Below are 16,893 nucleotides of genomic sequence, written 5' to 3' on the forward strand. Positions count from 1 at the left end.
ATCAGTGTATTTTTTTGTGTAACGCCTAAAGACATGTGTAGTGTGTTTACACTTTTGGATATGGGCACATTGTACGGTACCCTCACACTGAGAAGTTCATTTGTAACGTAAAACATAATATGTATGTAATGCAGTGGTGGGCCGTGAAAATTGTCAGTACGCCAGCTTTAGAGGGTAATGCACAGGATTTCAGTTTGTTTTTTTTTGCCCACATGCAAAGAATGGATAGATTTCTTCTGGAGACTTATTAAAAAAACAACACATTGTAAAACATAAATTATTACTTTATTCAAATTCAAAATTATAAAATAGTATTCTGGTAATGGCCCCAAGATATTGTCAGTGCCACTGAGTTCTGTACGATCTTGGAACAAGACTGATTAAGAAAGCAGGGATTGTCCATCTGTGTGTGTCTTGCAGAGAGTGTGTTCCCTCTCTTTCCATTCTGGCGTTATGACATAATTATCTATAGATGGCTCAATCTCAGGCTTCATGCAGGTGGTGTTAGTGTCATGGCAGCAGCATGAACGGTGAATGCTGCGATGCTGATTTGATACTTGACTTGCTCCCAGGCCTTCGCCGGATCAGCTGAGTTCTTGATGTCAAACAATGCGTCATAGATCCCAGGGAAAGACTCCCCGGCATATTTATTATGGCTGCTGGGAGCAAAAATCACATGCCTGGAACAGAGGAGAGGTGGTGTGTGCTTTTTTAAAACAAGCTAAAAAGTGTTAGCAGTAAAGGCACTACACATGTTTTCAGCATGGTTATAAACATTTAAAAAAACAAAACATTTTTAATGAAACCCGTAAACCGGCTTACGTGCAGCGCCAACAGTATCAGTACCAGTTATGCAGGATGATTCTAATCTATTGAAATCTGTCACGAGCAGAACCCTAAAAGTCTGCTTTGATGTGTATCCGCAGCCAATGTCTAAAGTCAGCTAGTTAAAGCCAAATTAAGACACTGCAGCTTATAATAGTCACCACTTAATTAAGATGTGGTGCAAGTAATCTGTGGCAAAGAAACCGGCTCACTGAAGAGAAGGGAAACCCAGATCTAAAGGGTTTAAATATGCAGCTTCAAAGGAAGTCAGAAGAAGACAACAGAAGGAATTTAGTGCCATGACTTTATTGTAGAATATGTATCATAGGTTGAATACAGGAATGTAAACGTGGCTTTAATGTAGGAGAAAATGTGAACTTGGGAAGAGTAATGCTGCAAAACACAGATTCCCATGAGGCCACTGGTAACAAATCTTTCCCACAGTCGGCTTTGAGTGAGCTGCAAAAACTAGGTGTGTCGATATAAAAGAGCTCAACTGTGGTTAAAAGTGGTTGAGAGACTGGGAGAGAGAGATAATACACACTCAACAGAGCCACTGTTAGCAGTAGACGTAGTTGACTGTCAATGTCTGCTGGGAAAAGGCCTGTTAATAATGATATTCAACACTAACTTTTGAAAGTGGTTGCCAGGCTTCTAGGATACAAAATATGTTTTTTGTTTTTAGTCAACTTATATTTTCAGTAATTAAAATACTATGCAGTTTTACGTCAGTTTTATAATGAAAACCTTGTGAATGGCGTTTTTCATCAGCCCGTCAATGAATGTGTAATGGATGTGCCAGCTCTTGCAGCCTCCACCTCATTTTATGGTTGAGCTACTTTAGAGGCTGGTGGTGGGAGGATGTGCTACCTCAAACTAATGGACATGTGTCTGACTTATTGAGGTGATGTACATTCTTTGCAGTATAACTTTTCAGATCAAAGATGGCAGGATACTTTGCCTCCCAAGATGTCCTTTTTTTTGTACAGGTTCATCTGGTTCTTTGTCACATTTGTTTGATGTTGACGGGGTTGATAGAACTTCCCATCCCACAGAAGTCAAACAACTTCATTTGCTTTGTTGCTGTTGTCTGGTTTTCTATATTTATTTTGTGTAGGTGCATGTGTGTGAGAGAGAGACTAACCTGTAGAAGGGTCTGCCAGGTAAGCCCATGGGGTCAATGAAGGCTCTCTCCAGATACATGAGCTGATCATTCATGACACGTAACTGCAGAGGACTGTTACACACATACAGATGCAATTAGAGACATATTTTAATATCCACGTTATTATTACACATGCACAAACAATACTAGAGACGTACTGTGGGAGGAACTACCACAGAGGTGTTTTTTTTAGTCCGTCTCCGGTGACATTTGTCCAGATATGTACAGTGAAAAGTACACTGAGCGCACGTTTCAAATCATTTATCAACGAGAAAATACACACAGACATATTTCAGCATTTGTTTGGACACCTAAAACATGCGAAATGTTAAATACACTCGTACTCTTTTCTGTTGAGAGTCTGCAGGCGCCCATGGAAGTCCCTGGCTGCAACACTGAAGTTTTCCACAGCAGAAAACAAGGAATCTGAAAATATAGGAACAAAATGATTGGAAAAGTCAGCGGGTTGGCTTTATGATTTAAACCTTATGATTCTAGTCTGATCACACAGTGACCAAAACCAACTTACCAAACGACACTTCATACAGCTTCATCTCCTCCGGGTGCCTCTGTGCCAGCTGGGCGATGCTCTGCACATACTTCTCCAGTGAGTCTGCATACTGGTTGACGTCCAGGGGGAGCAGCGGGGAATCGGCCAATTGGAAGATAAGTCCACCTCTCACCTGGGCCACCGCACGAAGCCTCTTGAAGGTGGGGTCGTAAAACTTGTCCACTAACTCAAAGGTTTCATACACACTGTGATAGACTGGATAACTGCTGTACCGCTCTGTTTCCTGAAGGAACAAAGGACAATTCACTGAGTTATACTGACACCACAGAGGCTCACAGTAATCTACTGGTTCTCTAACTTCAACTCAACCCTTAAATTATACATAAATCACTTTAGATCATGCACAGCGCAACTGAAATGAAAACATTTTTAAAGCAGAAATGCAGATAAAGTTAAGTATTTATCACACTGAAGTTGCAAATACAAAGACCAAGCCTTTATCAAAGAGAAAAAGAGACAGCAAATATTGCAAACTAGCAAATATGTTCTATTGATATGCACAGGCTCACATATGAAAACATGTACACTGGCATAAGTATTATAAAATTCACAAGTATCATAAACATTTACACTGATAAGATGCAGATGCACCGCGTCGTATGCTCATACTACAAACACACACACACTTGTATAACTCAACACACACACAGCAATATAATCTAATGATGATATTCTGTGAGTGCAGCGTGTCTCACCTTGTTTTTGGTGTATCTGGCTCTGCCTGCAGCAATCCCCAGACGGATGAAATAGGCCTCAAAATCACTGCCTGAACCGAGTTTACTGATCCTACAACACACCAGAGCGGAGCACAGATTGATTTTGTGATTTGTTTCATTCATATCTGGATCATTTGACTGATTGACTAACACATGTTACAGTCAAAAACTTGTTTTAAAAACAATGCCACACAGACATGAGAGAGTAGAGTGAAAGCTTTTCAATAGTCCCTTTACATCATTGCATGGTGTATCAATACCGCAACATTTCTCAAACAGTTGCATTGAATAATTAGTAATCATCTTGTCGTTTTGTCTTCTAACTACTGATTGCAGCATGGTTCTTGTGGTTGCTGACATTATATTTTCCTTCCTTTTATTGTACCTGGGTGCATCACGGTCATCGGTCCAGTTGTCCCTCTTATGCCAACTCTCGTACAGAGAAACTCCCTCTTCTCCTTCTTCTGGACTGACTATCTAAACGCAAACAGAAAGAAAGAAAGAAAGAAAGAAAGAAAGAAGAGAGTGGCGAGGCGGAGAGAAAGATGGGAAGGAAAATACATAAATACAGCTTAAGACTGAGCATGAAAAAACAAAATACATTTGCTCAAGCCAATTTCAGATGCACCATGTCGTGTGTGTGTATGTCCACTCACCTGCTTAGTGAGGTCGTACACCAAAGTGTGTAGAGAAGGAGTGCAGTCAACTCTCAGTGTGTACATGCCTGGTAATCAAATACATCCACACAGTTGTGTTACATCAAAACTAACTACTTCGTGAGAATATTCAGCTCCGCCCTTAAACACACTCACCCTCAATGGCAGAATCGGCATTGATGTAGGCCACAGCTCTCTCCTGCAGCAGCTTGGCATTATCCTGTAGAGAAGGGTGTGGTCAGCGTGTGTGTGCGTACGGGCGCGTGTGTTACAAGGGTGTTGGTCAGTGAATGTGTACCTCTGCCCATTCTGTAGATCCCTGCAGTCCAAACTCCTCTGCATCCCAGCTGGCAAATACTATAGTCCTCCTAGGCCTCCAGCCTACATACATACACACATACACACCTCCTTGTCTTTGTGGCATTGTAAGGACACCCCACCAGAACATGCATTCTGGTACCGGTCCAACCCTTTCAGTGGTTTGTACAGTGTTAAACAAACTAAACATCAGACAATGTCCTCGAGAGGACATAAACAGAGATGTCATTTCACAACACACACACACACACAGACACACACACACACACACACACAGGGTGACAATTGACACCACAATTGTACCTTTACTAAGCAGCAAGCCAAAGTTTCTGACTGTTTCGTGGACCACGGCAGCACCAGACATGGGATCAATCCCTCCAAACACCCAGGCATCCCGGTGCCCTCCCAGAATCACATACCTGTCTACACACACACAAACACAGAGACGACAGCACACATTGATGGATAATTTAGACAAAGAGAGCTACACTATGAGAATTTCCTTCCTAACTTTACACTAGTTAGTCTTTGAATCTGTATTAAACACAGGATGTGTTTTTTTCTATTAAACGAATGCTCCCAAATACAGTAATCTATCACTACACAAATATTCTTTTGATCCAAGCTGCAGTTCATACAATTAGCTTATCATCCTATTTTAACCTGTTATTATGATTATCTCAGTATTGGCGTACAGACTAACATTATAAGTGTTTCACACATGTGTTGGTCGTGTGTTCAATGTTGCTTAAAGCTTTCATGAAGGATTGAAGCCGGTCGGATTGTGGTAGTGTACCTGGCTCCAGAGCTCCTCTAATCCTGCCAATGACGTTGTAGATTCGGGTTACCTGGTTGTTAGTGTGGATGTTCATACGCACCTTCCTGAGACAGGCAGATTAAGAAAGGGGTGATTCACACAGGGGAGAAAAAGGGAATAGTTCTTCAGGAAGCATTCAAAATTCAGTTCTACAGTGAAAATAATTAAGGCAAAGTTTAGAATAACACATTTGATGAAATGGAGATGGTGGCGCCAGACATTCACAAAACCTTCACCACAGTTAAAATGTACAAAAAGACCCAATGACTGTTCTACATCCTTAATTTGTGCAGCTTGTTTGTGTGTGAATGTTCTAAGTATGTCTTTCACACACAGGAAGTACAAGGGCCTCTGTTGTATGCCAGTTGGCTACTTGCCACTGGGTCATTAAAGCTGAAGAGAAAAACAAAAGTGGAGAGGCAATTTAAACAGACAGCAGTGAAGCAGGAGAAGAGAGACCATCAACTATTGTGGGGAGTTTTACCGTGAAAAAAGTAGTTTGAAGGGATAATCAGGGTAGAACAAGGTGAAGTGGCTCCAAGTAATCATTGTTTAACTGGAATAAAAGCTCAATGTTTAGGCACTTACTGGCTCTTGAAGTCCTCCGTGAAGCCTGGACCAATCCTGTAGGATACATTCAGAGTTCCTTTCCAGTTGTTGGGTGGAATCTTTCCTCCCATGTTCCTGTTGAATGGCAAACAGTTCACATGTTCTGGGTAAAAATACAAATAAACAACTCAATTGATTTAAGGATCTCCTTTTGTTTCTTGCACTGAATTCAAGATTCAAATCAAGAAAGCGCTTTTTAAGACCTAATGTGGTAAAGACTGTTTTAGCGCAACAATCATTAGTTCGATTGCTATGAAATTTAGCAAATATATTTGCTGATTAAATTGTGTTAGCTTTTCATCCAGCACCACCATCAGTTTTCATCTTCAAAACTTGTGACAGCTTCAGTTGCACTTTGTGTTTTTGGTTGATTACCAAATGTTAGCATGCTAACAGGCTAAACTATGGGGAACACTATCCAATCATCTGCATCCTATCATTGCCATTGTGTGCCGAGCTCTAGACTTTGACCAAACAGCACTGCTCTGAATGATTGAATGTGTGAATTTTGGAAAAGTGAGAAAGAAAAAAAAGAAAAATATTATTACTTCAGCAGGTGAATTGCATCATGGTAGCCAATTGGATGAACAGGAATCTTGGGAATACCCACTCCGTCCTTAATGCTGGATCTATATGTATATTCTGTAAGAGAACAGACCAAATGTTAAATAACATAACACAAACATTAACACTTACAGGCTTGCATGTAGAAGCACACAGAGATACACACCCTTAGCGGGGTACCCGGGTGTGAGCGGGTCTCCTGCTCCGTTCAGGTTGAGAACATTTCCTCTCTGAGCTCCTCCGCCGGGTAGGTTCCAACCATCAGGGTAGGACTACACACACACACACACCTTAATTAATTTCATTTAATTTTAAAAAGCTTTACTTAAATCCACAGATTACATTTGTCTCCTAAATTCAAATATTTCAAGATTGTATCACGGCCTGCATTGCTGAAGGCTCGCTCATAGCATCTACGACTGTTTCAAATCATGATCTGGTTCATACATTTGTAGTTGTTGTTCGTTACAAGCGACTCTGATGTTGTCATCATTTTGAGTCTTTGTGTGTCTACCTGAATTCACGGAGCCGGTAGCAGGAACTACCTCAGAGGTAGTTTGGACTGATTTAGTCACCTTGATAGCATCACAACCGTGCAATTTGCAGTCACAACACTTTAAAGGTGTGCACTGTGCAGTGGAGATCAATATGAAGACCAAGGTTGAAGATGGATGTATAGTTTGAGGGTGCTGGAAGTAGGGAGGGAGCAAGCGGGGAAGGCTCTGAAGCAGAATACTTTACCTGGACTCCAGCAGCACAGTAATCTGCTGGGTCTGAGAACAAAATGATTCCCTTTGCTCCGGCTGACATGGCGTTTGTCACCTGGTGGAGAAAGACAGAGAGAGACATGAGTCATTTGGATGGCTTACAAAATGTTATTCATTGCTGTCCTTATTTTTGTCTTCGTGGATCACAAAATAGTGGTGATTGGTTTGACATTGACAAATTGCTTAAAATTTTAAAAAGATGTGCATGGAAATATTTGTACATGTCTCGCTGTATTTAGATGTTTTTTTTTTAAATGTTAACTTCCATTACATTTCACCTCAGGTTTGTATTTTTGACTGACTGAAATCCTTTTAACTTGCAGTTTCACGTAGAATCAAGACCAATACTTTCTTACCTTATTGCCTCTGAATATTTTTCCATATCTGACAATGACAATCTTCCCAGTAACATTGATGCCCATCTCCTTCTCTAACTGGGAAAAGTCTTCTGTTCGACCATAGTTCACATACACCAAATCCCCCTTGAGAGAGAGAAAGAACAGATTGGTGATGATGAGTAATGTTTAAAGTTTTTGAACACCCCTGTCATTATGATTATGTTGTTTTAGTGTGTGTGAACCAGATCGTGATTGTCTGTGTCTGTGTGTGCATGCGTGTGCGTGCGTGCGTAGGTGTGTGGGTGCGTGTGTGTGTGTGTGTGTGTGTGTGTGTGTGTACCTCAGGTTGTCCTTGGGCAGAGAAGGCACTGTATGGAGGCACAATGTTAGAAACATCTTCATAACCCTCTGGAACGGGCTCAGCTAAAGACGTGTTAAAAACCTGTAAAAGAAAGACCAAATGGCCCTTTATTCTCTTTAATACACACTTTGGAATATGTAATGTCTCCACTGTCAACTCGCTGGGAAATAGGCAGAGGTGGAACATATTTACACAAGTACTGCACTTTAGTTTTACCTGACTTGAGTATTATATTTTCATTCTACTGTGCACTTCTGCTCCATCACTTTACTTTAATGCAGCCTTTAAAACAAGGAAACACTTATATAAGACAATATCTAGTCTCATATTACAATATAGATATAATATATTATTGATATACTGTCCAGTTCTAAACCTAAATGTTAATCATGAATCCTGAAAATGCTGTGCAGTATGCCCTGGTCTGGTTTCTCTTGTTTGCCTCTGTGCTGTATCATTATTTGTACTCATAAGACACACTGAGGGAGGTTTATCTCGCCACAAGGCTATAAAAGGACTTTGGACTTGAATGAGCTGTCTTGCAGTGTGTGGCTGTGCGATCTTTCCTTGCACGCTGCAACTTTGTTATCTCCCCAAACAGACTGAAGTAGTCCTGGGGTTTGGACTGATTTAGTGTTGTTGTTCATGTGCGTGAGAAAAATCACAATCCCTAAGAACTTGGTATCAGCAGGGGGGTGAGTGTGGAGAATTAAGTATTTCACCAAAGAGCTTGAAGTGGTGAAATGAGATAATATCGCACTAAGTTTGGTAAATCATTTGATTTTAAGAATACATTTAAATGAGTTTCTCATTGAGAACACAAGGCATGCAAATGGTTGTTTCCAATCAATTTAAGTGGTAGCTGTGTATCAAATTATAACATCAATACACCAGAAACAAGCACAAAGGTTTTCGCAAGACTAATATATAGGGAGGTTAAAATGATTATATGTGGGCAAAACATGCTTTGCTTTTTTGTCACAGTTTTTCTTTTTCAGTTTGAGTGTATTTGACTACATGTGTCCGTGTTCTGTGCCATACCTCACTGCCAAACTGATCAACTATTGAGATGAAATTCGGCTGTGATTTGTTGGGATAGGACAACAGCACGTCATAGGGCACCATCTCCACTGTGTCCAGTCCAAACTCCAGCCACTCTTTCCTGATCTGCTCTCCATATATGAGATTTTGCTCTGTACCAGCCAGGTGGGGAAGTCGTGTAAATTTCCTGCGGAGCGGATGTACACAGTTAGTCACGAGGCTAGCGGTTGCTTACATCATTAAAAATGTGGTCTTTAGAATGCCTGGTGGAAAGTGAGAGTCTCCACTTTTTCTTTGAAGAAGAACTGTTTATGCAGTGCATACAACGCTGTTGTTCTTGTTGTTTGACTTAACTTAAACGCAACAGGATCCATATATCTAAAATGCATTTCTAACAAAGGTTATTTGGACTTTGCTTGGCTCGGCCAGGCAAAGTGTCCCAATAAGTCATGACAGTGAGCCATATGCACAACCTGAAAGTGAAGCAGCTCCATAGAATTCAGTCAACATTCATTTGATGATACAAACCATGTGCTTTTGTTGCTTTGACATGTCACAATAAGACACATTTAAGTAACAGTGAAGTGTAAATTGTTTTATCAAGGAAAGCACAGAATAAAATTGACAATTTGGTTGCGTTTGGTCACCTCAGACCATGTGTAGGCTATTAGTCTAAGTACTTTTCTTCAGTTAAGAAATAATTAAAGTTTTTATTCAACAAAACATGCAAGTAAAAAGTTTGTCCTGTTGGTGGAGTTGTTACATAAAACATGATGGGATCGCTCTAGTCTTCAGAACGCATCCCTGTGGGGCTGAATGTCTGTTTCCATGGTCCAGTGGGGACTTGATTAATGATCAGAGGCAGGTGAGTAAACAGGTGAAGGAAGTTAGACTGACGAGGAGGAAGTAGAGCTGAACTGTGTTGACCAACGTTAAACCAGAAGAAGAAGAAAAAAGAAGAAAAGAAGAATTGGGATAGTTTGGGGGTGTTTACCATAGGTGGTGTCTGATCCGGTCTAGCTGCATTCCCTGCAGTAGTTCCTTTAGGTACATGCTGGAAGTGCTTTTATTTGCAGAGGTTGGAAGTGGGGGCCGTGCACACCAGCCTACAGAACAGACAATTAAAGCAGGATAGACGGCTTCATAGTAGTCATCTTAAGAACATTGTCACCACCATATGACTTCATGACTTGATTAAAAAGATGAAATTACAATGAAGGGGTAAACATACAGCCCATCTAAGTGTCACTCACTGCTTGCTTTGCATGATGGTGGAAATTACATTTCAAATGGAGTTGTGGTTGTGGACAGCATGTGTGAGCCTGCAGTGAGCGGGCAGGTGTGAAAAGTGTCAGAATAGTGACAAACTAGAAAATTTCGCAAGAAATTTTGAAAGTGTGGCTACTACTGCCGTAAGACGTCGCAATATATAGCTTTTGTTTATGACGCCCGTCTCTCCTCCAAAGCACTTGAGTTGGTTTGTGTGTTAAACTGATTGGCTGATATGAAGCACCTGTGTGCTGCCGTCGTCATGGTGACCAAGTGAGCGCCTGCAGACTGATTAGAGGCAGACTGGACTGTGGACTTAAGGAAATAAACTACTGAACGTCCTGAACACACACAAACGTATATGAAATATCATATGACCTTATTAATGATCACAGTGTTGACAACTACACAATATAAAACACACGTAAACGTCTTTGTGTGTGTATGTATGTGTGTCTGTGTGTGTGAGACAAACAGACAGAGAGACAGAAGTCATCTGTGTTGTGTGTGTGTGTGTGTGTATGTGTTTGTTTGTTTGTGTGTGTGTATGTGTTTGTTTGTTTGTGTGTGTGTATGTGTGTATGTGTGTCTGTGTGTGTGTGAGACAAACAGACAGAGAGACAGAAGTCATCTGTGTTGTGTGTGCGTGTGTAAGTGTCTGTGTGTCTGTTAAACTGCCCTAACGAGAACACCTGTGGGTCGCTAGAGCAAAGGTTGCCATGGTGATGACTTCAAAGGGACTTCCTTACGCTGAGCTTAATAGACCTAAATACTGTGGAACTCCTTTCAAACTATTTTAAAAAAATGGTACTTTAAAAGCCACTATTGCTTCGATATCGCATATTGAGCGTTAGGAAGACCTGATGAACAGATACTGTGACTGGCGAGTCTGTACGATAAAACATGTGTCTGTACGGGCGATTTACAAATCAGGTACGAGCTTCAGGGGAGACGTGGCTTTGGAGGGAGATTTAACATGGCGGCGGATGGCAGAGCGAGGTGGACTCGCTCTCACATTCAGTCCGATTTCAAGACGTCTGAGTCTGTTGGATTCCTATCGACCGCAGTTTATGACAGAAGACAAGATTTCCAACGTTTCTATCCAACAATGGTGTATGAAGAGTGAACATTGTGGGAGTAAAGACAAAATACGTTTTATTTTTTTAGCAGTTTCTGTCGCTTCTTCTCACTCTGTTAATTGGTGCGCCACCCTCTACGAACATTTCGTGAAATTTTTTTGACAGTTTTTGACGTTTTTTGCATTTTTCGGGAAAACGGCCGGGCGAATCTCTTAGAAAAGTCATACCTCACGATTCCCGCGCAAACCGCACGTTTCGATGTATTTTTTACGCATGTGCTGGCAACGCTCTGGGAGGAGTAGTGGTTTGACTATAAGAAGAATAATAATAACTAGAAAGAGCATTTCCTGCTGAAAAAGCGTTGGAATGCAAAAAGCTGAAGCTTATAGCTGAAATATTTGAAAGAAATAGCTGAATATAGCTGAACATAGTGGAATATAGCTTAAATTAGCTAAATATAGCTAAATATATTTGAAAATGAAAAAATAGCTGAATATATGTAAAAATAGCTGAATATATTAATATAGCTGAAAATAGCGGAATAGATGAATATATAAATAAATAGCAAATCATTATTGAAAATATAGAAAAGGCAAAATACCTGCTAAAATTTTACAGTTCAAAGTCATTTAATTGAACTGTTGAAAATTCTTGTCGTTTAAATGTATAATTGGAAAAGTTGAAAGGAAAACTGCATCATCTAAATCAGGGGTGTCAAACATACGACCCGGCCCGCCACAGTGTCCAGTCCAACAGAAGAAAAAAAAAAGTTTTTTTGAAAAATTAAAATCTGTCACAGGTGGGGTTTGAACCACTGACCCTTTGCTCCTAAGGCGGAGTTGCTAACCACTGATCTACAGGTGCAGTTGGTGAGAGACCAGATATTACTGAGTGTCTACAAAACCATCCGTCAAACCTCAGAACGTGAACGTCAGTGACGCTGTTCATCCTGACGTCTATAACCAAAGTGACCTGCACACACGCGCGCGCGCACACACACACGAACGTGCACGCGACCATAATAACACGTTCACGCGCGAGCACGGCCGTTCATGTGCGCGACCCGTTCGCGTGTGCGGCCGCTTACGTGCCTGCTGCCTGTAGATGCACAGACCAAAGGGCTGCTGCTGGGGACGGACCGGCTCTCCCATTCAGTCGGACCTCAACACGTCTTATCTGTTGGATTCCTATCGACCGCAGTTTACGGCAGAAGACAAGATTTCCAACGTTTTGAGCTATAAATTATGTCCAAAGAGTATACGGTTTCGAGTAGAGAGCAAGTTTAAAATATGTGTATCGCCAAGTGCCCTCGCTCTGGAGTCTGACGTCACCGCTGTGAGCTGCCCAACACACAATAATGAGAAAGGCAGAAAAGGTGCGGAAAAAACATAAAACGAAAACGCCTACAGTTAAAACACTATAGGAGATATCAAAAAGATGAGTAATACAATAACAGCTAAACGTTTTGCCAACATTTTAAAGGTGGAATGGTGTCTCTAGTTGAAGGCATGACAGAGCCTTTCCCTTTTTGAAGTTGAAGAGTTGAAAGCGGATTTGAAGATGTTCTTCATTGGAAACCATTCATTTTTTTTTTATAAAAAGCTGAATAATTTTGAAAATTGAGAAAATATGAAAAATGTAAAAGCGTAGATTAATAGCTAAAGGTTTTGTCAACATGTGAAATTTTAAATATTGTCTCAAGCTCAACGTATGAAGAAACTGTAAACGTTTGAAGTTGGAGATGATTTGAAGATTTCCCCATTGGGTCCCATTATAAAAAAAATCATAAAAAGCTTAATAATTTGGAAATTTGAAAAGTCAGAAATATGAAAAGTCATAGCCATCGTCTCCTTAACTAGCTGAATATTTGAATAATTGAACTTTTTTCTGTAACTGGAAATATGAAGGACTAGTTACGGTCCAAAATACGGATGGAAGAAATAGAAGAAGAAACAGTTTAATAAAGATTTGAAGAACAATAGTTGGAATGCTTGCAGCATTCCAACTAATAAGCCCGCAGGAGAACATGAAGTGTGCTTGCAGCATGGGGTCTATGACCCCATGCGGCTGAAGCCACACTTAACTAAAAACTCTCACACAACACACACACCTGCAATGGCACAAAGTAGATTTGATGGCTGATGATAATTATTCAAGCCACGACATTTAGAGAAAACTGAGGTTTGTATTTCTTCATGATGTGTATTTTTTTATGCTATTTCAGCAATTGCCCTCACTTCCATTTGTACACTTGTCACGGTCCACTCCCCTCCATTATTTTCATAAAGGGACTTATTCCTTTAATCATCAACAAACACTCGGAGCAGAGTAGATATAACGTGCAGAGTACTGTATTGCTGTCCAGTGTAAGCTGTCTTATGTCTTACCTATGATGAAGCCCAGCAACAACGAACCTGTCACAATCACAATCCACCTGATCCACCGAATTACCCTGGACTCCTTTCTCATTGTAAAGCCGTACGTCCGAGAGGCTCGCACACACTGACACGGCTGCTTCTGCAGAGCACGCCTGCATGCAGAGACGACGGTAGAGATAGAGAGTTATTTGTTGAAGTAGTGCGCAGTGGAGGGACGGGAGAGCGTGAGGGACAGACAAAGAAAGGGAGGGAGGGAAGGAGTGGGGTTAGGTGACTTTCTGTGTCAAGCAAAGACAGAGGCAGTGAGTGACAGGTCGCAGAGGAATACAAAGAGGGAGCTGGTCATTAGTGGTATGTTGGACCAGTAGACTAATGACTGTATTTTGTACCTTTGTCCTTTATGTGCTGACTCAGTATTACTCAACACGAGACAAGACGGCCAAGACTCGAGAATCCAGCCAAGGATGAGCTGTAAAAGTAACAATTTAGTGCAGGAAGGAGTCAGGAAGGTTTCTTAAAAACGATACTGAATCTGCAGACACCTCTACGCTTATAGAATCAGAATCAGAACCCTCTATTGACAAGTAAGTTTGCACAAACAAGGAATTTGTCCTGGCGAAAGGTGCGCAACATTTAACAACAACAACAATAACAATGAACATTTAAAAATAAATAAATAATAATAATACAACATGAAAGTATACAAATTTAGATACAACAAGCAAGTAAATAAGTACAGATGCAACAAGTAAGTAAAAAGTAACTACGAAATAAAATAATAATAATAATAATAGTAAAGTAAAGTTCACAGAATGAAGTTATTGATTGTGTGAAAGTGACAGGTGAAGAATAAAGTGACGAGTTATCATCTGGTGTCCGACGCGGACACGAGGACTTGTGATGGATTAACATCCTAATAACACACTTTATGTTGGTTTATCCTACTTTGTGAGCCGTTTCACATTGCAATTACCTCAACAGTCTATAACAAGTTAACACGTTAGTTATGTTTTTACTGGCACTAACATATAAGTAGCACATTAACACTTGCCCTGGATGCGTTTATTCATAAATTAAAGTAACAAATTAAACTCATCACATACTGTATATGTGGACGCCCATTTCTGCCAACAAAAGCCCGGCATCAAAGTTAGACACAACATCATAGAAATACTCTCTATTTGGAAAGTTAAAACTTCTGACTAGTCAAAATGGACCCATTTAAACTCTTAATCTCTTAAACTTTAAAAGTTAAAGCTCTGGTGTATATTTCTGGAGCTCACCATACATATTTTCCCACACTATGAGACGAACGGGACGTGGTCGTGCTCGACCCCTCCATGTCCTGTGAACAGCTGTGTGGGGTGGAGGGCGGCGCTCCAATGCGGTGGGTTGGAGCGTGAAGCCGGGAGGAGGCTCTCTGCCCTCAGGAATGTGGGGAGGACGCAGACCACAGCTCCACCTCATTGTCCACACGCTGTGTATCTGGAAAGACAACATTCATTAAACCCGCGACCTCGTATGGGGAGTTGGGTTTTCATTTAATTTGAACTGTGTTCTTTGGGAACCTAACAACACAGTATAACTATTTAGAAAATGTTGGGACCACTCCTTTGGCAATATAAAAACACTTTTTAACATTGATTTCAATCGATGTTTTCATAACTCAGATACATGTTTTGGGAAAGATAACGTTATTTTTTGAAGTGCACAAAACTTACATGTAATCATATCTAAAATATTTTCGCTAAAACAATTTATAAGTACAGTAAAGGTACTTTTATATTGTTTTGTTTGACGAGATTCGGAGGTTAGTCTTTCGTGGGGTTGCAGATCCTTCTGCAGCTACTTCATAAAATTAAAAAAAAAAAACACATCACACCAAAAGAAATTGGTGGATGGAGCTATCACAACAAGTGTTAGCCGGGAAGAAACCCAATGCATCGACAACAATCAATCATTAAATATTATACATGTTTAAACCAGAGGACTTACAGATATCCCAAAGAAAAACTTGGATGAGCATGAAAGAACCCTGATCATGGCCAAGCACTTTGATGGTGATTAGATGATTGGCCCTTTCCCCTGTTGTTAACTTTATACACTAAATGGCAAAAAGATTACACCCATGTGTGATTGTTGAACCTTTAATTTAAAGCCTATGGGCCTTAAAATAATATCGCCTCCACTCGTTAGGCTTTCTCGCAACATGGCTGCAAGGATTTGCCTCAGTTAAGCCTGAACAGAACCGCCACTGATGTCGGCTGATTTGACCTGCAGTTGGCGTACTACTTCATCCTAAAGATGTAAGGAGGGGTGACAAACCAACCGCAGAAACACATTTCTTTATGGACCTGGTTCGGGGGCCTGGAGAAACGATATAATCCCAGATCTCAGTTTAATAACCGATCTGGAGCTTAATTCATTCGTTGGTCCTGCTTGTGTGATCAAAGACAGCCACTAAACAGACTCAAGGGAGATTGACTTGTCAGTTCATAAGGTACACTTTGAAATGTGCTATGTAATTGTGTAAAATATAGTTGAATGCTGTATGAGGGTTCCCTTTGTTTTGCCTATTGTGGGCACAAGTGTCTACATCCTTTTTGTATTTTTTTCATGTTTTTTTCCCCGCCATCGTGTGCATCTGTTTATAATCTGTTTGTAATCAGGTCCCATACAGATCTTCCATCGTTACAACTTCAGCTGCATTTCTTACTTCAGACACATGGTGGCGCTGACAGCCCACAGTATCAGGCATGTACAGTTTAGGCTACTTGGTGCACTTGTCAGGTACTTACACTTGCAGCTATGTAGCTCATTCCACCGCAAAATCAAACTATTAATCTACGAAGCAATAAACCATATAGCAATATCAGGGATGAACACAATGGTCAGAAAATAAGCATCATCCCCTCTGAAGCATTGATTATACTATGTTTGCCACTTTGAGGTCACACTGAGGCATCCTATCTGCAATTCCAAGTGTTATTTAATACAATTTAAATAACACCTGAAATAAGTAATCATTGTTGGTCTCCCCTGTCAATGAGAGTTTTCACAACCTGAGCACTCCACATATCTATTTCTATTGTAGGAGTTAAATTATATATATATATATATATATATATATATATATATATATATATATATATATATATATATATATATATATATATATATATATATATATATATATAGTTTTCTTTTTCCCCCTCCTTTATATCGAAGTAATTATCTGATTTAATTGATACGAATTTAGGATAGGAATATATACACATTATGCTTCTACCTATACCTACCTACCATTCCATTGTGGCTTTACTTGTTGTATTATATGTAATGATTGACTGAATAAAACATGTACTCATACTCAAATGTGTTCTTAATGATTCGTTGTAAAGGCTTTATTTCGCTTTAAT

General features: G+C 40.2%; 1 protein-coding gene across 1 annotated transcript; it reads right to left on the reverse strand.

Moving 5' to 3' along the window:
- Positions 1-263: 263 nt before the first annotated feature.
- Positions 264-13,919, reverse strand: naalad2 (N-acetylated alpha-linked acidic dipeptidase 2). Its single transcript, XM_068585002.1, has 21 exons — positions 13,864-13,919; positions 13,484-13,626; positions 9,743-9,854; positions 8,749-8,935; positions 7,687-7,788; positions 7,365-7,490; positions 6,983-7,063; positions 6,408-6,513; positions 6,226-6,319; positions 5,657-5,752; positions 5,048-5,133; positions 4,555-4,674; positions 4,232-4,314; positions 4,090-4,153; positions 3,934-4,001; positions 3,663-3,754; positions 3,257-3,347; positions 2,520-2,784; positions 2,335-2,416; positions 1,970-2,062; positions 264-680 (listed from the first exon to the last, which is right to left on the reverse strand). The coding sequence occupies exons 2-21, from the start codon at positions 13,563-13,565 to the stop codon at positions 491-493; spliced, it is 2,220 nt and encodes a 739-aa protein (XP_068441103.1). The 5' UTR covers positions 13,566-13,626; positions 13,864-13,919; the 3' UTR covers positions 264-490.
- Between the last annotated feature and the right edge of the window lie 2,974 nt (positions 13,920-16,893).

This window comes from Clinocottus analis, unplaced genomic scaffold (assembly GCF_023055335.1).
Source record: "Clinocottus analis isolate CAN_PGR_092001 unplaced genomic scaffold, fCliAna1.0.p SCAF_2, whole genome shotgun sequence".
Classification (NCBI taxonomy): domain Eukaryota; kingdom Metazoa; phylum Chordata; class Actinopteri; order Perciformes; family Cottidae; genus Clinocottus; species Clinocottus analis.